This window comes from Ananas comosus, linkage group 22 (assembly GCF_001540865.1).
Source record: "Ananas comosus cultivar F153 linkage group 22, ASM154086v1, whole genome shotgun sequence".
Lineage (NCBI taxonomy): Eukaryota > Viridiplantae > Streptophyta > Magnoliopsida > Poales > Bromeliaceae > Ananas > Ananas comosus.
Window position 1 is genome coordinate 2401884 of NC_033642.1, and position 24887 is coordinate 2426770.

Here is a 24887-nt window from a genome sequence, read left to right on the forward strand (position 1 = left end):
GTTGGAAGGTGTATCAACAAATATGAACCTGTAGACATCTTTTCATCACAAGTTCAGGTTAATTAACCTTCAAATAGAATTTAATTTGGACAGCCAAAGCCAACTCACTGACTATATATTTGTGTTCATTTTGGTATTGTTTTGAAATATTTAGTACATGATTCTTCCCAAGTCATAGTCTGTGGTTATACTTTTACCTGTACATTTCTATCATTACTTTCAATTGGTGAGATAACGATGTTGGGATTTTGATCTGCAATTAGATTCGAATGAATACTGACAGAATTCAGACAATACTTGGCCATTTAGTTCTATTTCTCTTGCTTTGTATTTCGTCATTAAGTATTGGGGAAAGTTACAGTATCAAGTTTGGAAATGTCGTGAGCTTCAAGTCTCCTATATTTTTCTTTTGTTTTTTTTTTTTTTTTTCCTTTTTGAACATATTTAATTTCTTCTCAGGTTGCAACTGACGGGATTGATCCAAGGCTGCAGACTTTTTTCTATTGGTAATATTTCATTCTGCTACTATCTTGACTGGGGTTTCTATAGTTCACTATGTGTTGATTGTTTTGACGAAGTACAAACAAAATTTAAAATTCTTAATTAAATGATTTGGTCAGCTCGAGCCTCAAGAGGTGTAGGAGATCCAAGAAATTTAATCAGAATGTAAACCATGCACACCCGCATTTTCTGGAATCTGATTCACCTGAGGAAGCCCAAGCAGGGATGGATGTTGATTATCTTCAAAGGCAAAATGGTAGAATACTCATGAATCCGAGATTAACTGGTAACTGGTGGACTTCGTATGTTCAAATACATTTTTGTTTCTTCTTCATTTACCAGTTGTGTAGGCTGAATGATTAATTATGAATTAGATGGTCGCACTCATAAAGAAGAGGGGAAGCTGCCTCGCAAATCATCAGTCGGTGAATCTCATTTTCTCTCTGTGAGACAAAAATCCGAAAGCTTTGGTTCTGAGAACAATCATGCTGTGGAATGCATGGAGCCTGCCTCATCTAGTCCTGATAGTGCTGGTATAGCCCAGGGCTCCATGACTAATGATGGTGCTCAGCAGCTAGCTGGTGGCAATCTCATACCGCCAACTGTGCTTCAGTTTGCAAAGACACGAAAATTATCAATTGAGCGAGCTGATCCTAGGAAGTAAATTTCTTATTATTTCGTCTGTAAAGTCATTGTTTCTATGTTGAAGCTTGACAAAAGTTTTGTCAGCTGCATCCTATACTTATTCTGCTAAATCCTGCATTTTTCTTTGTAATTTACAGTCGTGCACTTCTTCAAAAGCGCCAATTCTTTCACTCTCACAGAGCTCAGGTAATCCTTAAGTCTAGCCTTCGTGCAATTTTCTAACGGACAAGTTTTGTGGGAATAACACATTTTTGCTCTAGGTTATCCCATTCAAGAGTACTGAGAACAAACTCTAATTTTCATGCAAAGAGAGCTGTATTGAACAAGCTAGGGATAAAATAGAGGATATCACATATCTTTGAGTTGGCTAGAATAGTTCAGTACTTGTTTGGTCATCCTCGAGTATTGCGGTTTCACAAGAACAACAATCCCTGAACATTTTTTTTTTTCTAGTGTTTTGTTTGAATAAGTGGGATAGATAATTTCAGTTAGGCCCATATTAAACCTTGCTAAGCCGTCCGTAAGCATACTATACAGATGGATATGCAGAAAGAGTATAAAAGTGATTTATAATGATAATAGAAAGAGGATGAGCATGAAGAAAATAAAAATTTAAGGCAGTTCAGGTACTATAGTGAAGAAAAGCAAAAGGGAGATGTAGGGGCTGGGTAAAATCGCAAAGGCTGGTTTTGCTGCACTCATAGGTTACATATTGATAGCAAATGGGTATGTGCATAGTTGAAGTGAACTGGCATGTGATACTGGTGTTTCTTGAAGCGGTATAGGGTGTGTTGTTGGTGTCCTGTTCCTGTTATTGTTTTGACTCCTGATCTTGAGAATGCTTCACAATACCCACCGAATGTAAACAGCGTCTCAGGAGGAAAAATTTGGGAACAACTGGATTCTGTGGATTTCTTGATAATCTTGTTTTGGAATCTTGAAAAGCTTTTAGCAATTGAATCGTGAAAAGAATTTTTAATTATCTTCTCATTGAGATCACCTTGTGAGTGCCTCTAATTTGATTGTCTAGTGTCTTTTCTTCAACCAACCTTTTGTTTAAATGCCATTCTTTACATAGGTCAAATTTTGTCGAATTGATGACAATTGTAGTCAGTGATTACTGTCCCTTCTTGCTTTTTATTTTCAGCTGTCTTTTCGCTTCTATGCAATTAAAAGATGAAAGATGTACAGTTTTTCTTTAATTACACGTGCCTTGAAAGATATTCATGATGTTTGTAGCCAATGGCTTTGGAGCAAGTGTTTTCTGATCGTGATAGCGAAGATGAGGTCGATGATGATATTGCCGATTTTGAAGATAGAAGGGTAAGATATGTTAATTCAGTTGCTCGTTCTGTAAATTTATCCAAGAGGAAAACTATTGATTAAGGTGAACTTTGTCTTTTAGCTGTGAGTATAGGACATTCTTGGTACCGCTTTCTACTTTGAGTGGATATTATTCCATTCAGTAAAATACAAAATGTTTGCCAAAGCTATTTATTACAGGGGTTGACCTCTTTAACTTTAACATGCCACAGATGCTTGATGATTTTGTTGATGTGACAAAAGATGAGAAGCAGATTATGCATCTTTGGAATTCCTTTGTGAGGAAACAAAGGTCACACTCTATCTTCTTGATTTTGGATTCTTCATTATTGCGTAAAATTTTGTTGTCTTAAAATGTTAATAGTTTATTAGCACAAGCATGTATTCTGAATGAGTAGATGTTTTGATATGCTTTTTATCTTGAGTATCTTACCACGTTTATTTTTATAAATGATTTTTGTGTTTCTTTTCTTCACCAGAGAGTTTTCTTTTCTTTACAAGCCTGTTAATGTAGTGACACATTCGGTCATAATACTTAATGGCTGAGTGACTAAAATATGATATTATGCTTTTTAATTGTATTTTCTCGAAGAAAAACTTTTTGTTGCAGAGTGCTAGCAGATGGTCACATCCCGTGGGCATGCGAGGCATTCTCCAGACTTCATGGAAAAGATCTTAGTCGAGCTCCAGCATTGCTTTGGTAATAATGTCTTTTCTCTTCTAAGCATCTTATGCTTCAATATATGAAAGTGTAGCCGTCATAATGTAATATCAAATTCTGTGCTTTCATTCATCTGTCCGGTCATCCCATTGCTTGACTTTGACCAACTTGGGGGCCTTCGTGATATTTAAACTAGCCGGAGGTCTTTGTGATATTTAGACTAGCCAGAGGCCTTCATGATATTTAGACTTGCCGGAGGTTTGAAGCTTTGGTTTCTTTGTTTTGGCCTGATTTTTTTCGTACTTTGTTCTGCACGTTTATTGATTTTGACAGTTCGGCTTTTGTGGCTCGAGGTGGCAAAAGTTGACCTGACCCAAAAGACACTACCCGACTTGCTAGAAACTTGGCTTAACCGAATGCTAGTCAAATTAAGATATTGATGAATTCAACCTGGATCATTCCGAACCTACGGTCCATTGAAACCTAATAAGACTCGAGCACAAACATTGGAAACCTAACCAACTTGGGACGCTAACATCCTAAAAACCTAGAAAAACCATAACTTGAGGGGCAAGGTTTAAAGTGCCGTGGCACGGAGGCGTGCTGTTCTTTCCCTGGCACGGTACGACACAGGCATGCTTTTGTGCCGACACGTGGTACGCGTGCGTGCTGATGGATACGCATGACCTCCTACTGGCACGCTTTGGCACGGATTATTTAAGTGTTTTTTGGTTCCAACAAGCTCTTATAATGTTTTTTGAAAGATTTAGATTTTAGACAAATAATTATGAATATTTGCTATGTATAGCTTATCATACTCATCAATTAAGATGCATGCAAGCTTTTTGTATATAAAGTACAACTATACCTGATATAGAACAAAAATTAAAGTACAGTAATAAAATTTTCAAGTAAAATAATAGGACCGCAATTACATTCATATTTTTTTCTTTTTTATTCTTTTAAAAAATATCTGATCAAAATTTGTTTAGAAGATCGATTTTTTTCCCCTGATTCACTGAAAGCTTCGTGGTGCAACAAATTTTGACAAATAATTTGCAAAGAAAAAGCCAAAAAGAAAAAAAAGAAAGGGCGTGGCACGCTAGGACGTGCCGTGGCACGCACCAGCGTGCCGCGTTGTCTTGCTCGGCACGCATCTGTGTCGCGAGACCGGGGGGGCGGTGGGGGTGCGAGACCCCCCCGTACCGTGCCCCTTTCTTGGGTGCACGGGGCGACACTTTAATACTTGGTGAGGGGAACTCACGAGGCCGGCCGGAATATGTTTGGTTGGTATGGTAACAAAGCCGGAAGCAACACAAGTTCCAAGAAATGATAAACACAAGATCCAAATCTCAGATTAAATGGAAATCAGGATACCTGAGAGTTAGACAACCTATCTTTTTTCTTTCCAGTTTGCAGACCACAAAGATAAAAATGGTTGTAAGTTAATTATTAGGGAAGGAAGTCTTGATGCTTTATACGAGAGAGAGAGAGAGAGAGAGAGGGAGGGAGAGTTGGGGTAGAATACTATCGGTAGCAAATGCGCTTTGTTTGCTACCGATTTATTTTTTTGGAGCTTCCAAATCGACGATTGTCACTGTTGAACATAATCTAGACCACTTGAAGTATTTAGAACTCAAATTCCAGACATTTTTGACGTACTTGACCTAATGACCAAAGGGTTGCTAAATTTATAATTTTTATGGTCGATACAGGGCGTTTCTAGTTTAACGGTGTAAAGAATCCAAAGCGGTTAGATTTTTATTAGAAATTTTTTAAAACTATTTAAAGTAGGATCTACATACTTGATCTTCAGTACAAGAATCTTATCATCACTTTTTGACGGATATTTATTTTTAGCCATTCATTTTTGTATCCTCTTGCTGCACAGAAGAACACTATTGGAAAAAAAATGAAATTTGGTTTTAGATATTTCAAGTGGTTTAGATCATGTTCAATGGTGTTGATCGTTGATTTAGAGGCTTTATCATTAAAAGCAAATCGGTAGTAATGGAGTCTGTTTGCTACCAATAGTTTTCACACCCGGCTATATAGATATATACACACACACATATCTATTACGGCTTGTATACTTTCAAAAGCACGGAGGTCTCTGTTCTTTCCAGTTGTTTTTCGATGATGGGACATCTGATTTGACGAACGGCTCTGTTAGACATAATTTACGCTATTAGAACTATATAGAAACCAAATTTCATAATTTTTCGTTATCATGTGCCGACTAATCAAGTGGGCTAAAAAATGACTTTTAATGGCTCATGCGACAGGTTTGTAAGTCAATGGTGTAGAACAATCAAAATTAGATGGGATTTTAATAAAAAAATTCTATTTACCATCAAGAGTAAGATCAGTACTTTCAATATGAAATTTAAGTCTTCTATTACTTTTTTTTTTATGAAATTTTGTTTTCAGCTGTTTATTTTGAGGTTACTCGTTCACTAGACAAGTGAAGTTAAAAAATTATAAAATTTTGTTTCTAAATATTTCTAATACTGTAGATCATATGCCTAACAGAGATCATTGCCTATTGAATGTCCATCATCGAAAACAACTTAAAAGCATGGAGCCCTCGTGTTTTCGGAGCATACTAGCCTAGTTCTATGTATATATATCTATCTGAATAGTATGTACTATAGACTTTTTTTTATTCCTTAATCTGTAATAGTACAACCACCAAATAGTAAACCCTAAACATCCATGGGTTAAAGTGTCTTTAATGTGCACTATTCACTTACTATTAATAGTAGTCCAGCTTAATATTATATATATATCTACCGATCAATACTATTCTCTCTATCCCTTGCTAAATGTAAGTTATCCAAGGAAAAAAGTCTAGAATGCACCAGTTATATTGCTGATGTGGTGTTCCCAACCAATCATATTGTTCTTTTTGGTTTCATCCGTTGTATCATGGATATTAGAAAAATATTTTTGTTGTACTCTTCTCAAATAGAGAGATGTGATTGGTTGACTATTGACGATGTTGTGTAAGTGTGACATAGTAGACTAACTAGCAAGGGGATAAAAAGATAGGTAGTAAACACTTACTTTACTATCAATAGCATATATATACACATAGAGAGTAGGACGTGCTATTAGGAGCACGGATGCCTCTATGCTCCCAAGCCGTTTTCGATGATTAAACTTCCGAATCGACGATTAGCTCCGTTAGACTTGATATAGCGTATTTAAAGTATCTGGAAAATAATTTTGCAGTTTTTCGATATCATTTTTCTACTGATCGAAAGGGTTCAAATTCAATAATTTAATGGTTGATGTGTGCCATTTGCAAGTTTAATGGTGTAGAAGTAATCAATTCAGATGAAATTTTGATAGAAAATTCTTGATACTATCTGCAGCAAGATTAATATCTTTGATCGAAAATTTTAGTGCTATATCATGACTTTTTGTGAGATTTTTATTTTCAACCGTTGATTTTGAGTCCTTTTGATCACTAGGTAAATGATATTGAAAAATCATAAAATTTATTTTCTAGATACTTTAAATACGTTAGATCAAGTCTAATGGAGTCGATCGTCAATTCGAAAGTTCTATTATCGAAAACGGCTTAGCACGGACCGTGCTCCTAATAGCATACAAGTTCTATATATATATAGCCCGGCTACAATATTATCAATAACACCAAACATTTGGTGCTATTAGATTTGTCCCTTTGACCATTTCTACCATGTAGATCATACTAACCGCCCACTCAATCCTGGGGGACCACTATCATTCTAACTGCACATTCCTTAATCCAAAGGTCGAAAACCTACAAGTTCCAATGACTTTGTACTATTAATAGAATAGTAGCCTAGTAATATATATATATATATATATATAGAGTCCGGCTATGGTGCTTGTAAAAGCACCTAGCACTTGGTGCTTGTGAATTTTTTACTGTTACATCTACGCTTTTAATCATTTTCATCCGTTAGATTATACTATTCAACCAACTAACCACTCAACCCTAGGGCGACCACATCATCCTAAACGCACATCCCTTNTGGTGGTAGGTGGTGGTAGGTGGAATAGTGTTTAATCCAAGGGCCATTAATAATCAAAAAGTAGATCCAATGGCTTAAAACCTAATAGCACCATGATGGTGATACTTGTAAAAGTATCATAGCTCAACTCTATATATATATATATATATATAGACTTGAGCTCCTATGCTTTTAAAAGTACCAAGTCATTGGTGCTTGTAAGTTTTCGGATTGAGCTCAATTCTATATATATATATATATATATAGAATTGAGCTCTTGAGCTCCTATGCTTTTATAAGTACCAAGTCATTGGTGCTTGTAAGTTTTTGGCCCTTGGATTAAGAGATGTGCATTTAGGATGATAGTGGTCCCCTAGGGTTGAGTGAGTAGTTGGGCAAATTGTATGATCTAACGGATGGAAATGATCAAAAGGTTAAATTTAATGGCGGAAAACTTATAAACACCAAGTATTTTGTGCTTTTAAAAAAACCATAGCTGGACTACTCTATCTCTCTCTCTCTCTATATATATGTGTGTGTGCGCACGCGCGCGTTTGGCTAAGCTATCTATTTTGTATTCATATTGTTTTTCGGCTTTTGCAGGTGCTGGAAATTATTTATGATCAAGCTATGGAATCACAGTCTGTTAGACGCGCGCACCATGGATGCGTGCAGCTTGATTCTTGAAAGATGTCGATGCGAAGGCTCGCATCGTGAGCAAACCTGATTGCTGCAATCTCATTCACCCGCTGTACTGGCCATCAATTGAAGCAGAAGCAAATTCGCCGTATTCAGGCACATTGCAATTCTTTTTGGAGGATATTTTTGGTCTTTTTCTCCCCAATTAATTCTTAAACATTCTACATATCATCGTATAGAGGGTGTCATTATTGTTTTTCCCTTGTGGCGTGTTACAAAAATTCGGTGTTTTTTCTTCAACAAGGTTTAAAACAACAGGACTGGTTACAATGTTCATCAAGCATCATTGTCTTTGTTTAGTTTCATATATAACATCATTGCGCTAGTGTAGATGAATAGGATTTTATGTAAACTTATCAGTGAAAATGTACTGAGCCCCAAAACTATTATTGGCCATTTTGAACCATATTTCAGTTCTTTATTATTATTTTTAAATTGAGATGCCCTTAGTATCAATATTTTTTTTAATTTGAGTTATTTAAGTAATTTGAGCTGAAAATTTTATCAACTTTCTAATTTTATTTGCTAAAAAAATGATTAAATGTAATCGATTTAATGGTATATTTGGGTTTAATTATTTAAGGGTAAACTTGAAATACCACCATGTGGTTTCGCACTTTCTCATTTTAGTGCCATGTGGTTTAAAGTGTATCAAGTTAGTGTCATGTGGTTTCATTTTTATTCTTTCGTCAGCTTTTCCATTAATATTTCGTTAAATTATATACAAAAAATTTCAGATACCCCACCTAGGTTTATCGAATATTTATTTTAGTACCTTTTGGTTTTAACTTTGTCTGATTTAACAAAAAAATTAGTGGAATCAATAATAAAAAAATAAAAATGAAATCACAGGGTACTAAATTAATACAATTTAAATCACAGGGTATTAAAGTGAGTACTAAAGTGAGAAAGTGTGAAACGATAGGAGTGGTATTTGAAGTTTTTTCATTATTTAACACCGTGCTTGTTTGTTGTATATATATATTTTAAATATACTCAAAACATTTGTAAGGGGGTGATCAAATGCTTTGGAATAAAATATTATATTTGAACTTCAAATTTTATATTTAGAATAAGATAAATTATTGTTTAGGTGAACTATGTTATTTTATCAAATTATAGCCTGTGAAGAAGTAAAAATTTCGACATCTTATGGCTGTATTATAAAATTTTTATAATAGTGGTATGTTTGGCACAAGCGATATTCCATATCAAATGGGAATATACCCCAATTTCTAGCCAAACCCCAACATAATTAGGGGGAACGGGTTATTCTGATTAAAGCGGGTTGTTCTGGGTTGTTGTGGGACAACCCGTTAAAATTGTTCCTAGGGGAACTTAGAACAACTTTGTTCTTCTATTTTTTATTAGATAAATAGATATATAAACAAATATATTAATATAAATATTATTTTTTATTTTTATGATAATATTTATACTTAAATTTTATTATATAATATAAATTAATTAAATATGATATATTATTTATTTTATTAAGTTTTATCATTTATATTTTAATATTTTAATATTTTAAGTATTATATATAAAAATTATTTTTTCATGTATTATATATATATTTTAATTTTATTGAAATTTATATTATTATTAATTAAAATTATAATGATATTGCTGTCTTATATTTTATCCATTACATATATTATTAGATAAATTATATAAAATANATAAATATTGTTTATATCAAGGGTGTGATATTACATATCTTGCGTTGTCTTGAAAAAGCAGACTATATTTTAATTTTCCTGTAAGAAGCATTTCTTTCTTTCCAACTAATTTCTCAAGTGGCATTTTTAGCATATGTCAATCTCTTATTTTATTTTTTACCAATAACTCTTATTTTATTTTTTACCAATAACGTGAAATTGGATTATACAATTATGAAGCTTTTAATGAGTACAAGTAAAATCATATTATACATTAACACAAATAGTTAAAAATAAGAAACAAATATAATATAATCACTTACTTATTAAACATAATTTTACTAATTTTATAATTATTCCACCACTATGATGGCGTACAATATACGTATTCTCCAACAAAATATTACCATCGTGGGCAAATAGAGGAGAGAGTCATTCGATTAATCCACTCAAAAAAAAAAACGTTACTATTCATCAAATTATAAAAATTAAATAGTAAACATTAGCAAAAAAAATTATTCTTATTTTATTATACTTTGTAACAATTGGCATCGCAGGATATACTTTCCTTTAGAAGTTTTGAGCTCCGCTCAAGCGGCTAGATACGATTTCAATAATGGCACGTTTTCCGCAATTCTGGTTTCTAAGTTTGTATTCGTTACAAAAAGACTTTTAAAATTGGCCCCAAGGTGTGACAGGCAGTGCGGGTCGGGGCGCGGTATGAGAACGCGGTTAGTTAGCGCTTAAATAGTTCATGCTATGGATCTTGACTTCTAGCCGCAGATTACTCCTATTTCATTATATGGTTATTGTGGGAAATTTTGTGACTGTAGTTTGAGATTACTTGTATTTGGGTTTTTTCTTTGATAGTGATTTAGTCGATTCTGGATTATGGTTTTGGATTTATTAGTAGTTGTATAATCAAACTACCTTATTCTCATTGCTTGTGGTTATGTATCTATGCTCCTACACCGTGCATGTATAGGGGAGACTCTATACGCATGGACAGAGGATACCCTGTGCGTGTGGCGGGTCTGTGCATATCTCGAGTAAGGTTTACAAAAAAAAAATTTATATTTTTTTCCACAACTATGTTTTCAAATTGGATGATTTTCTCAAAATTAGCTTTCCAAAAAGGGCCCGGGGCGTGACACTTTTATTAACCAAAAACTCTGTTTTCACAATCGATATAAAGCATATTTGTAATAAATCAAATCCTAATTCTAATCCTAATCAAATTCCATAATTTTAGAAATTTTTCTAAAATAAATAACTCTAATTCTAATTTAAAACATCCAAATCCATATCCCTAATTTTTAGAAATTTGCTCTACATGAAAAATCCTAAAGAAAAACTCTAAAATAAATTAACAATAATAATAATTTCAAACGTTACAAAAGAATTCTATATATTTTTTTTTGGTCGCATCAGAAGGTTTGTCATTGATCAAGAGACTGTATGTGTTGAATATAATTTAGCGGTTGTTTAATATGATATCCGAATAGAAAAATCTGAGTCCACTAGGATCCAAATTTGAGTCCAATAGCATCCAAGGAAAATCTGAGTCCACTAGGATCCAAGTTTGAGTCTAGTAGCATCCAAGTTAGCTTCGTTTAATTTTCACCCATTGAATTCTGAGTTAGATAGGTTCCAAGATAGTTTTGCGTAATTTCATCCTTTGAAATTATCAAAAAGTTTCAAGCCAAGAAATGAGAAATAATATTGAGTAAAAATTTTGAATATAAGTAATTAATCATGCATGGAGAGAGAGAATCCAGTTGATGGTTATGTGTGAGTAATTAATCATCGAAGAAAAATCCGAGTCCACTATATTTGGTTCAGTTTATAAAGTTTAGTAATCTTGGCAATACAGTATAGTCTATTCCAAAATTATTTTTATCCATATTTGGCAAACTTTTTTTTTACTATTTACAAATAATATTTTGTTATTGAATTTTATTTTAAATAATTTACTTTTTAAATTTTTAAATTTTAAATTCAAAAAAAAATATAAAATTTCATATTTTAATTTAAAATATAAATATGAAATTCATAAATGTAAAATCTAAAATATAAATATAAAATTTAAATTTAAAAAATCTAAATTTAAATTTTAAAAATTAAAATTTAAAAAAATTAAATTTTAAAAATTAAAATACAAATTTGAATTTTAAAATTTAAAATTTAAAATTTAAATTTTAAAGTAAATTTTTAAATATAGATTTAAATTTAAATTTAAAATTTAAAATTTGAAATTTAAAAATTAAAATTTATAATTTAAAATTTGAAATTTGAAGATTAAAAATTTTAAATTTTAAATTTGAAATTTAAAATTTGAAGATTAAAAATTTTAAATTTTAAATTTAAAAATTAAAAATTAAAATTTAAAATTCAAAATTTAAAAGTTGACAATTCAAACTTTTAAATTAAAATTTTTAAATAATGTATTGAAAGGGTTTCAGTAGTTGGAGGGGTAAACTTGTAATTTTATAACATGCAAGATTAGCCGCCTTTAGCAATTCAAAATACACACCCCCCCATCAGTAATATTTTTGGTGTAATCCTACACCATTTGTAATGCTATATTACTGACTAAAATTTAAAATTTAAAATTTGAAAGTTGAAGATTAAAAATTTTAAATTTTAAATTTGAAAATTCAAAATTAAAATGAAAAATGAAAAATTTAAAGTTGACAATTCAAACTTTTAAATTAAAATTTTTAAATAATGTATTGAAAGGTTTTCGATAGTTAGAGGGGTGAACTTGTAATTTTATAACATGCAAGATTAGCCGCCTTTAGTAATTCAAAATACACACCTCCCCCATCAGTAATATTTTTGGTGTAATCCTGCACCATTTGTAATACTATATTACTGACCAGACTACATACCGGATGAACCAAACGCAATAATCCTGGCAGGATTGCATGTAATCCTTCCAGGATAACCCAAAATACACACCTCCTCCATCAGTAATATTTTTGGTGTAATCCTGCACCATTTGTAATACTATATTACTGACCAGACTACATACCGGATGAACCAAACACAATAATCATGGCAGGATTGCATGTAATCCTCCCAGGATAACCCAAACCAAATGCACCTACCTTTCCCATCAGTAATATTTTTGGTGTAATTCTGCACCATTTGTAATACTACATTACTGACTAGATTACATAACGGATGAATCAAACGCAGTAATCCTGATAGGAGCAATAGTCATACTTGGCCAACTTCCAATCACATATTTTCTTACCAAATTAATAAATTATTGTTAGATATTTTATTTTGATAAACAAATAAAGTCTTAGTTAAGACAACAGAAGCCGAAATGAAGATAACACATGACGAACAACCGAAAATAATTAAACATTCCATATTACTCAGTTCATGCAATTAATTTGTGCTCGATCAACGGTTCAAATAGCAACTCAATTAAATTACAAATAATAACTTGGTTGTCCACACATTATTTCCTATAAAATTATTACAAAGTATCTAACAATCTGAGATTTTGATGATACTAAACACTGATTAATTAAATTAATTCGGAGAATAACAATAATCATATTAATTACCATACTTCGTTATATATACTTCATACTTTTTTTACAATGACTTCATCTATTTACATAAAATAATTAAACGGCTCCCTCATTAATGGTGGTTTTAATGGTGCGAGGAACCCGTGCAATTCCACTTGGTTCCAATGCCCATACACGTACCATACCACGTGTGGGTATGTTGAAAACACCAATTAATTCCACCTCATCAAAGACCACAATAATAATATACCTTGTCTATGTACAATTACTATACGAAGCCAAAACTACTCCCATTAATCTAGCCTCATTTAATCTCTTAATTTCTTCTTCTTCGTAATCCTTAGTTGCCTAGGTCTGAATAATCGGATAATATTTTTCATGCATGGATCAGACTAAGTATGGTAGCGATGGACGCACGGCTCACTGAATTTTAGTCTCCGTAGTTCCGCTGCCAACCTTCTGAGAAAAAATATTCAGTCAGACATGTCGCACAAAGATGCACTGCTCAGTATTAGTAATATCGGGCAGTAATTAATAACATAGATGTGTCTGATAGAATATTCTTCGCCTCCTTCGGAAGCCCTCAATTGACGATGTCCAAGATCCAGTCAAGATGCGGGAAGCCGGCGTAATCCTCCTCCTCACCGTCCCCACCGTCAGCACTCGCGAAGCCGTTAATGCCGTCACCTTTTGCAGCAGAAGAAGCAGGAGGAGGAGGGGGAGAAGAAGAAGAGATAGAAGAAGAAGAAGAAGAAGAAGAAGAAGAAGAACCAGCGGTACCGGCGCTGGCGCAATAGGCGGCGGCTTCGGAGCTCTCCATCTCTTCCGAATATGAGTTACCGAGACATGCGCCGGTGCAGGCACCGGCGGCGGCGGCTTCGGAGCTGCTGTCTCCCCCTTCGGTCGAGCTGCCGAGACACACGCTGCCGCCGCAGCGCAGGCAGTACTGGACTGCCGCCGGGCGGAGCTGCTCCGGCGCGTGCGCGAAGAAGCAGATCTTTCGGCTGCAGGCCGGCCCGGCGTCGCACATCTTGGTGCGGAACCGCGCCGGGTGGAGCCAGAACTCGAAGACGCCGTGCGCGAACTCGCACGCCTGCCCGCGGCAGCAGTCCCCCCGCTGGCGGTACTCCGGGCAGACGGCCGCGCTGTAGGGGAACTTGCGGGGGTCGCGCCGCCGCGCCTTCTCGCCGCGGTGCGCGTAGGGGCACGCCGTCCAGTCGTGGCTCTTCTTCTTCGAGCAGCTCTTCACCTTGTACGTGTACATCAAGAACTCGTCCGACTGCTCTTTCTTCGGCCGCTCGCGCATGTCGTCCGCCGCACTCGCGCTGCCGGCTGCGGTGGGAAGAAAGGCGAGCTGATAGTATGAAGGGAGGGTAATTGTGGGACGCTGGTAATCGGCAAAATCGTCGCTATATCCATCAAACATGGCCATTTTTTTTTTTTTCCTTCTTCTTCTGGGTTGGGGGAAGGGGTTGCGGAGGAGCGAGGGATTCAGAAGAAGATGATATAAAAACAATTAAACCATCACGAGAAATGAGAGCAGCTTCTTCTTCTTCTTCTTCTTCTTCTACTGCTTCTCCTTCTTCTTCACATAATTAAAAAATTAAAGATTTGGAGCAGTGCTTGCTAGGGAGGGTTGTTTATTGTGCATTTTTAGTAGCTTCATTTTGTCCTGCTTATGTCATGCGTATGCAAAGCTTAAAAAGTTTTTTGTACTCTTTCTTAGGCGCTCATTTACCCGAGTGGAAGATAAGTTTACCCCGACTTTATCATTTTATAGAGTTGGGATAAAGTAATTTTTATTTTGTTTTACTTTTTTTATTTTCCATATTTTTAAATAAAGCTTGTTTACAAGCTCGTAATTTTATACTTAAATTCTCAAAGGAATTCAAGATCTAAACTAGAAAAGTGTCTTTACCATCTGTGTTAGCTTAAATGGGTCAGCATCCTGCCCTGTGGCGGGAGGCCATGTGGGCCGAGTCATGTTCGAAATGGCGTGAGGCTGAGTTGGGTCGAGTCATGTTCGAAGTGGCGTGAGGCCAGATGGGCCGAGTCACAATCGAGATCCATGGGCGCTGTTTCTATACGCTTTAAGTGAATTGGTTGCGTATTTCTAACAGCTCGAGCTTTTGGGATTAATGGTTAGCTAGCGCCAACGATCCGACAAGTGGTATCAGAGCCAGAGGTCACGGGTTCGATTCCTGCATGCTGCAAATGTGTCGAGGTGCTGGAGGGGGGATTGTTGGCTTAAATGGGCCGGCCAGGTGGGCCGAGTCACAATCGAGACCTGTGGGCGCTGTTTCTGTACGCTTTAAGTGAATTGGTTGCGTATTTCTAACAGCTCGAGCTTTTGGGATTAATGGTTAGCGCCAACGATCCGACAATCTGAACTAAGATGGTTTGGCTAATAAAAAAGATTTTTTCGTATTGCTTATGACTCAAGATTTTTAAATTTTGAAGATATTAACTACTACATTGCTAGCATATGTTGAACAATATGGTAGAAAATTGTCTATACCATATATCCGGCTGTTTGAGTTACGCACGTGCTGATCGAACAATATGCGCTAGGCATGTAAAGATACACTTGCAATGCTTGGTTTACGATACAAAATGGATTTTATATAGTCAAGTTTACAGTTTAAGAAAAAGAGAGTTATTAAGATATTTTGATATTTATTTTAGAAAAGAAAAAATGATTGTAGCTAGCCCTACATGTATATTGTTGAGATTATCTTTTCAACCTAAATTACACCATTTTTGCAATTTTTATGTAAAAAAAAAATACAAGGTAACTAAAATGAGACTTTAACTTATTTAAGATCAGTAAATCGAGACTATAACTTATTTTGTTTTATTATTATTATTTTTTTGAATATAACTGATTATTACATATATAGTCCCTCCTTAACTATTTGTCTTACACGAAGAGATCATCCTAATCTTCAGTCTGATTCATGATCAGTATTAATGTTTGAAAAAAAAAAAAATTAGCAAAATTAGCTAAACAAAAACAATTTCGCGGTTTTCATAAGTCATCATTAATTTGGCTCATTGCTACAATTACCGTTGAACTATAACCTTAATCAGATGAGTTTACTAGAGAAAAAGTTATTTGGATTCTATGTTGTTAAGAAACGAATACAGCGTATAGATATACGGATTGGATATAAACACAGAATATTAGTATACTAATGTATTATTTAAGCATTGCTATGGGTACCCCATTTGGAGTTCTCCATAATGTTGTAGATGATGACATCATTATTATTATACTCTAAACATCATTACTAAATCCCAAACACCATCACTAAATCCTAAGTACTCTAACCCTCCACATATGTGTTCCAACAAATCAACAATATTATAGAATACAGATTTTAGGGTACATCAAATATTTCTTTGTTTATTAATAGAGTGATGCTACAGATACCCCCCAAACACCATCACTAAACCCTAAATACCACTATTGCACTCTAAGGTATCGTTTGGTTCGGAGATAAGCAAAAAGTGGCTTTCCCAGGGATAGGTATGAATTGAGGTATAAGCGGGGATTGGATCAATTTTGCATTTGGATGAAAATTGGATAATTCTTGGGAATAAAAAAAATAGTATTTGGTTAGGTAAGATAGAATAAGAAAGATTGTGGGTTTTTATAAATAAAAAAGTAATGATATTACTCTCTTATTATATTTAAATTTGAATTTTTAAAATTTAAAATTTAAAAATTTTAATTTTGAAATTTCAAACTTTGAAATTTAAAATCTCAAATTTAAAATTCAAAATTTCAAACTTTAAATTTAAAGATCAAATTTAAATTTGAAAATATAAAATATCAAATTTTAAATTTCAAAAATTTAAAATATTAAAATTTAAAATTAAAATTATAAACTTTAATTTTGAGATTATAAATTATAAATTTTAAACATTTAAATTTTTAATTTTTAAATTTTTAATTTTTAAATTGCGGTGGGAACAATTAATTAAAAATAATTTATTATAATAAATTTATAAATTTTTTTAAAATTCTACTTACATTTAAATTTAATAAAAAGAATTTATTATAATATTTAAATATAATTTATTATAATATTTAAATATAAATAATATGTATTAATATAGTACGATTAATAATTTTATAATAAAAATAATGTATTGTAATATATAACATATAATATTTATATACTTTAGTTTTAGTTCAATTTATAATTTTAATTAAGTTTGAAATTAAGCATTGGAATAACACTATTCCACCAAAATAGTGGAATAGCAAATCCATTGCTGTTCCGGAACAATCGGGAATAGCAAAGTTTGACCAGGATAAAATATTCCTGCCAAATTTTACCCCGTTTGGCAGAATAGCGGGGATAACTTTCGTTATCCCCGCTTATCTCCCAAACCAAACAGGGCCTAAACTCTAAACCCTTCGCACATGCATTCCAACGCATCAACAATAACTCTAAACCCTTCACACATGCATTCCAACACATGAACAATATTACAAAACACGGATTTTAAGGTCCATCAAGTACTTCTCTTTTTATTTATAGGATATCGCTACATGTACCCTCAAGTACCCTACAATACTATTGATGATGTGATAATATCATTATTACATTCTAACCATTAATTACTAAATCTTAAATATATTATGAAATTCTAAGTGTAACCATTATGCCTAAATTCTAAGTCCTAACCCATTTATACATGTTTGTCAACTCATCAGCTTTTTGGGTACTCACATTTCTCTTATGGGAAAACTTCAAAAACCCCCCCTGTGGTTTCATGCATTCTCACTTTCATACCCTGTGGTTTAAAACGTATCATTTTGCCCCCCTGTGGTTTCATTTTTCTCTTTTTGTTATCAATTTTATTATTTTTTTTTTCTTAAATCAGTGACAAAATTAAAATTAAAGGATACTAAAGTGAATATTCGATAAACATAGATGGTTATCTGAAGTTTTTTGTATATAATTTAACAAAATATTAACGAAAAAGCTTCTGAAAAGATAAAAACGAAACCACAGGGGGGCAAAATGATACGTTTTAAACCACAGGGTACTAAAGTGAGAATGCATGAAACCACAGGGGGGGTTTTTGAAGTTTTCCCTTCTCTTATTAATAAGCATTAATATTAATTGCTCACTAATTTTTATATACTACATCAGCCCAGTGCAGTAAAAAGTATCCTTAACAAGTAGCTAAGGAATGTAACAAAGCCTCAGACTGGGGGAGAAATTATTGCCTAAACTAGATGTTTTTATGTGCAATTCATGCACCGTACTCTATATTTTATATATAGGGCAATTGCTTATATACTCCTGAAAATTTCGATTTTTAATTTACCTCTCTTAAAATGCTAATATTAAAAGTACTTTTTTACGTTCTAAGTTATTTCAAATATATCCCTAGATTCTATTACTGAACTGTTAACAATAGCCGTTATTTTTGTAAAATTATTATTTTACCTTTTCAAATGCATCCTTCTACCATCACCAACTTTTCTTATTTGTCCTTAAGTTAGGAGCAAAAAAAGCATTTTAACTTTTGGTCTTTTCAAATATATCTCTCTGCCATTACCAATTTTTCTTATTTACCCTTAAGTTATGGGCAAAAGAGATATATTGATTTTTTTAAAACTCTGGTAGACATTTAACTCACGTTTAATCCGAAAAAACTTAACGGGTGGCAATTGTGGGGGTGTTTTTGAATAACGAAGGAACATATGAACAGTATATTGAAAATAAAAAACAAGTAGGGATAAATTGGATATTTCCGAAGTTTTGAGAGGTATATAGGAAATTATACCCTTATATTTATATTAGAAAAGTAAAAAAAGAAGGGGAAGAAAATATGATATACGTGATGTAAAATATCTAATAGGTTTATACATTAAAAATCATAAGTTTTAAAACTCTTTTTTATGTATATATGAACTTAGGTATTATAAAGATTTAGGATAAACTTCAAGTTTTTCTCCTGTGATTTATTTTTATGGTTTAAAAAATTGTGCTTAACTATTTTCTAACTTTATTTTTGTTTCACCATAGATTTACTCTTAATTTTTTTTAAAAAAAAATTCTTCTACAAACTATAGGATGTATTTTACTATCTTATGACACGCACTTTTCTTTATTGTAGTAATAAAAAAGTATTAGTTTGTTATCTTGTTTAATAATAGTTTCTTACACTGGAACAAAAATAAAACTATGTCTTTGTCAATTCATTGCAACATTTTGAGCCAAATGGTAAATTTGGCAAAGTAAAATACGTTATATCATACCATAGTGGGATAATTTAAAGTTTATCCATATATATTAAAAAATCAAACATGTATAAAGAAATAGTTTTGTTCATAAAAAAAAAAAAAAAACTAATCTTAAAATTTATGAATTTTTTAATATATATGTAGACCTGTTAATTGAACAAAAATCTAATGAAAACAACTTGAGACCGCATGACTCACCATTCGTGCGGCTTGGGAAAAAAAAAGGGGGCGTTATTGTTTTCCTTTTTTTAAAAAAATCAAAAATATAAGCAAAAAAAATTAAAAATATAAATTTTCAGAAATAAAATTTATAGAAGAAAAAATTTTATAAAAAATAATTTTAGAAAGCAATGCACATGTAAGGAGCTAATTACTTCTAATATATTATTTTTATAAGACAAAAGTGAGAAAGATTAAGTTTAAAAAAAATTATATTTGACTGGTTAATGTGCTTTTATTTAAAAAACTAAAACTTTTAATAAAATATGGGACTTGTTTGTAACAAAGAAGAAAGAAGTAATTAATTCCATCTCTCTCACAATAATTAATTACTTCTAATATATTATTTTTATAAGACAAAAGTGAGAAAGATTAAGTTTAAAAAAAATTATATTTGACTGGTTAATGTGCTTTTATTTAAAAAACTAAAACTTTTAATAAAATATGGGACTTGTTTGTAACAAAGAAGAAAGAAGTAATTAATTATTGTGAGAGAGATGGAATTATTTTAATTTTGAACAATTTAGAAAATATTATGCAATTTTGTATTGTTTTGAAGAAAAAAACACATGAAATTTAAAAGAATAAAATAAAATAAAATGCGGATTTATATTTTCTTAAATTTATTTTTTTTATTTATATATTTTTCACTTATATTTTTTTAATAAATAAATGATAATTACTTGCTCCAACTGGTTAATTGGAGCCCTGGGCACCACCCAATAATATGCCTGTAGTTGCTACATAGTAGAGTTATACAGAAAAAATTTACAGTATCACACTTGCACCATATCATCAGTAACAAGTTAATTAGATATCTCTTCTTGAGAGAAAAATATAATAAAAATATTTTTCTATTAATCATGATAGGACGGGTGAACCCAGCCAATTCTATTGGTTGGAGATACTATGTCAGTAATATAACTGGTGCATTCTAAAATTTTTCAGTTACGAGGCGAACTATGAGGCGTGTCCCGCCCTTTCATGCAGAAAAATAGAAATGGTACGAGGAGTGACACGTGGGGCCCACCCACTCGGGTTGTTAAGTACGGCAACAAACCTACCTTAGCGCGGCTCAACGCGTGGCCCGGCAAATTGACCCTCTCTCTTCACGGAGGAATTCTACACTGTCACACTTGCACCACGTCATCAATAACAAACCAATCACATTTCTTCTTTTCAAACAAAAGTACAATAAAAATACTTTTTTACAATCATGATGGAACATATATTCTTAAAAAAATTAATTTGATTAGTTTGTTACGCCACGTCACTAATATATCCGTTGCATTCTAGAATTTTTCCTCTTCACGATGCCATGCACGTTACATATATACATTCCCCCGCACCCTCCCCTTCTCTCACCTTTTCTCTTCCCCCTCTCATCCTCCTCCTCTTGTTCTGACCACCTTTTACAAACAAAACGGGTTAGCAGCAGCAGCAGCAGCGACACGTGGAACTGGCAACTTTGGGAAGACTCCTGTACGTGACACGCGAGTGGTAACGCTTTTCTCCATTTTTTTTTATATGCTAAATTATAATTATGTACGGCTTACTGTAAAGATATTAAATAATAAATATGTTGTTATATTTTTATTACTAAATATAAATTTTAATTTTAATAATCTTTGCATGAAGATGACATAACCTATATTTGTATTTATTGTACTTTCCTATAACCTATGCATGTACTTTAATTTCTACTGGTAAAGCGACATACGCGTTGAAGTTGATAGATGTACAGATCTTTCTTAAAATTTTCTTACACATTATGTGAGGACGAAAGTATAATATAAGTGCATTGTTCACATTCTAAGCTATTACATAAATGAACCACTTTGCAGTAATTCCTATACATATATATTGCAATTATAAGAATACACATGATAAGCGATCAATTATAATGCCTAGTAAGTTTATAAATAACATATTAATTCAATAAACTGAAGCAGTATAATAGTATATGCAACACAAAGGCCACAAATAAAATAATGAGAAAGTAAAAGAAAGAAATTACATATTAATGCACAATTAGCACTATCAATGATTTTTCTAACCTCAAGTTCTATACAATTGAGGACTCATAGTAAAGAGAGAGTGGAGAAAATGTCACCGAGCGTGCACCACTGTACCGACTTCGGATCGAAATACCCACATGTACGAACGTAGCGCCTGTCTTTCGATTGTGGAAGCCGGGTTAGAATCCAACCCATAAATATAAAACACTAAACTCACAACCCCACAATTAATCCCACGGGAATCGGTTTTCCAAAATCGATTACCGTAACTCGCCGGAAGTCCCAAAAATCGCACCGGGACTCCGCCGGGAACAACGAAGTGTCCCGAGACTCACCGACTAGCGCCACGAGTCACCCACTGCCACACAACACCATAATAAAGGTGTCCTGGCTGCAAAACACGTAAACTCACATCGAAACGGTTATCGTCGGATAACCGTTCCGATCCGGGTTCCCGAAAGTGTCAATTTCAACACCGAACCCACCGTTGCTCACCCGTCGTCTCCGAACCCTCAAAACAACGTAAGTAACCAGCCAATAAGGCTCAGTGACAAAGTATAATACACTAATGCATTGTCGGAAGAAATCCGAACCGAAATCGCGTTCCGTCGGCGAATTTCGCCGAAAAACGCACCGAAAATCGATATTCAATTTTCGCAAAGGCCTCGGGCCTTGGACAATCAGTCTAGAGATCACCCGCCACCCGCACACACTGCCCATAGCAGCCACGAAGTGTACATTTGCACAAAAGTCCTTACAATCACATAAAATCACATCATTTTATGTGATTTTCGAGATTTTACAGCTCGACAGCACAATTGAGGGATTTCGAGGCCGGCCGAGACACATGCTGATAGGTCTCGTCGTGTCGGAGTCCGTGCTCATGATCCAGAGCATAACCGTCCACTTTGGACAACGCGACAGCGACAAAAGTTCAGCGAACTACGTGCGCTGAACCTAAACTGCGCTTAATTCAAAAACCGGGACTTACTGACCCTAAAGGAGATGAGCACGATGATCAGCACTGATCAAGGATCATCATGCTCACTTTCAAAAGCATCGAGGTGCCGCCAGGTCGCCGGAACAGTGACCCGAACAGGAAACGATGGACAAAATAGCTTAATACAAGCTTACCTGGTCAAAGGGAGCTCAGGTTGGCCGACAACGGCCGGACGGCGGGCACCGGTAGCAGGCTGTTGCAACCGGTGTGGGGAGGTCGACGCTCGCGGCGGCGGGTAGCGGGAAGCAGCCGGAGGGGCGGCGGAGCAAGGTGAGTCCGCACCGCTAGGGCTCCGGTTCAGGGAGCTGCGGCGGCCACCGCGACAAGCGGGGCGCTCAGAGGCAACGGCGACAGGTCGCCGGAGGCCGGAGGGAGAAGGCGCAGCTGGCCCCAGGCGGCGGCGGCGCGCGAGAGAGGAGATGACTCTGCCTCAGCCCGAGCTTGCTCCATGTGGCCGCAAGCTGCCAGAGCAGCAGCGGCGGCGCGCAGGGACAGTTGCGACTGGCGGGGGAGGTCGTCAGAGGTCGGAGAAGGGCAACCCAAGTGGTCCTAAGTAGCGGCGGCGCGAGGGCCAGGAGCCAGAGCTACCTCAGCCCGAGCTGGCTCAGCTTGGCCGCAGGCTGCCAGGCCGGCAATGACGGCATGCGGGGACAGCGGCGATCGGTAGGGAAGGTTGCTGGAGATCGGAGCACGGCTAGGGGAGGAGCCCGTGGGTGAAGAGCCCTCCAAGTTGCTGCTCGGACAAAGGTGGAGGAAGGTGGTGGAGAAGATGATGGAGAGGGTGAAGGGGTAGATTCCGGTGGCCGGCGACGTGCGCAGGCGGACGGGGTGTGGGCGGCTAGTGCAGGGGGAGGTGCTGACGGAGGCAGGGGATCAGCTGAGGGAGGAAGGCATCTAGGGTTAGGGTTTCATCAATGAAACCCTAAATGCCAATTTAAACCAAGTGTAATTTTGCATGATAGTCCTCCAAAGATGATTGTTTTTAACTAAGTCCCTCAAGTGCGTGTATTTTGCGCGTACGCAACTCAAAATTCGAAATCAAGCAAAACGGTGCATAATATGGAGAGTTTTGCGACTTTTCCGTTTTGCCAATTTCGACCCCTTCCCGATCTTCACACGATATCAGGTGATCCGTCTGTCGGATTTGCGAACAGACTGCATCAGCGCGTTTAGTACGTCCTTGGCATCAACATCACTATTTTGTTTTGCCCGATTCGGTGACCAATTTGCAACGAAACCATCCTCTCCGAAAACCACCTACACATACACACACACACACACACACACACACACACACACACACACATATATATATATATATATATCAAATTCAAAATTCAAATTTGAATTCCTTTATTCAAAACCTCAGATATTACAGAGTAGATGTTCTTTACCTTTCTAGCATGTTGAATAATAAGAAAAATCCTATAAGAATTACATGAAACGACAAATCTCACCAAAGAATTAGATTATAAGCCTAAAATGAATGTGCAAGAAAAAATAAATTAATATAGATCAAATCCTTAAAGAGTGACAATAGTATTTAGAAAGCAAATACGAAGCGAAAACTACAAAGCAAAATAAGAAATATTATTAAGTACTTTTCCGTTCTCAGGTAGCAATTGCTCCATATCTTTTTCTTTTTTTTACTTTGATTACAAATCAGAGGGTTAAGTGAGCATGTTAAACTCATTTAAAACTAAGGTTACGACATGGTTATGCTATTTGAATAGGAAGCTCTAAAATTCTTCTTGTTCTTACAATCTATTTTTAGATTTGCAAAAAAGAATCATCTATCATTCGTGTAGTAAATAGCAATTAAATGCGCACATCGATCAAACACCTCTGAGCATTGTTAGCTATTGTTATCAAATATGCCAAAAAATTTCGAAAAAGATATAACATTTGGTTGAAGCAAAAGGAATGTCTGCAAGTAGTTTTCTATAGAGAAGCAAACTAAGAACTCTTATCAAAACATTATACATAATATTAAGAGATAAAAGGTGAAAGACAGAATAATCACAGCCTCATAAGTAATCAAAAGCATACGATAATAAATTGGTAAAGTGCAATATAGGCAAATTTATACAATTACAAATATATGAATCTAGAGTTTTGAAAACTTCTTCACATTTTGGGAAATGTGGATCCAATGCTCTTTCATGCTTTGATCTCTTTCTACACCTTAAGAATAAAGAAAATTATACTATAACAATTTGGTGAAGAGAATGTGGATAATAGTGATGTAATATTAACAACAAATAGTAAGAAAAAATAAAGAAAATCAATAAGAAGACGAACTAATTAAAGGTAATTAAATGTCATAACTTGTGATATAAA

General features: G+C 34.5%; 2 protein-coding genes across 6 annotated transcripts in view; one reads left to right on the forward strand and one right to left on the reverse strand.

Annotated features, from left to right (window-relative positions):
• The window catches only part of LOC109727151 (polycomb group protein EMBRYONIC FLOWER 2), a 30579-nt gene extending 22333 nt beyond the window's left edge, over window positions 1-8246 (forward strand). For all 5 annotated transcript variants that reach the window (XM_020257056.1, XM_020257059.1, XM_020257058.1 and 2 more), the window contains 8 exons: window positions 460-506; window positions 621-787; window positions 876-1161; window positions 1284-1332; window positions 2386-2469; window positions 2682-2761; window positions 3080-3169; window positions 7738-8246. In XM_020257056.1, coding sequence (XP_020112645.1) covers window positions 460-506; window positions 621-787; window positions 876-1161; window positions 1284-1332; window positions 2386-2469; window positions 2682-2761; window positions 3080-3169; window positions 7738-7861 — 927 coding nt within the window. In that variant the 3' untranslated portion in view covers window positions 7862-8246. The remainder of the gene's footprint in view (window positions 1-459; window positions 507-620; window positions 788-875; window positions 1162-1283; window positions 1333-2385; window positions 2470-2681; window positions 2762-3079; window positions 3170-7737) is intronic.
• Window positions 13626-14468, reverse strand: LOC109727518 (zinc finger CCCH domain-containing protein 54-like). The gene is made up of 2 exons (XM_020257659.1): window positions 13814-14468; window positions 13626-13729 (listed from the first exon to the last, which is right to left on the reverse strand). The coding sequence occupies exons 1-2, from the start codon at window positions 14466-14468 to the stop codon at window positions 13626-13628; spliced, it is 759 nt and encodes a 252-aa protein (XP_020113248.1).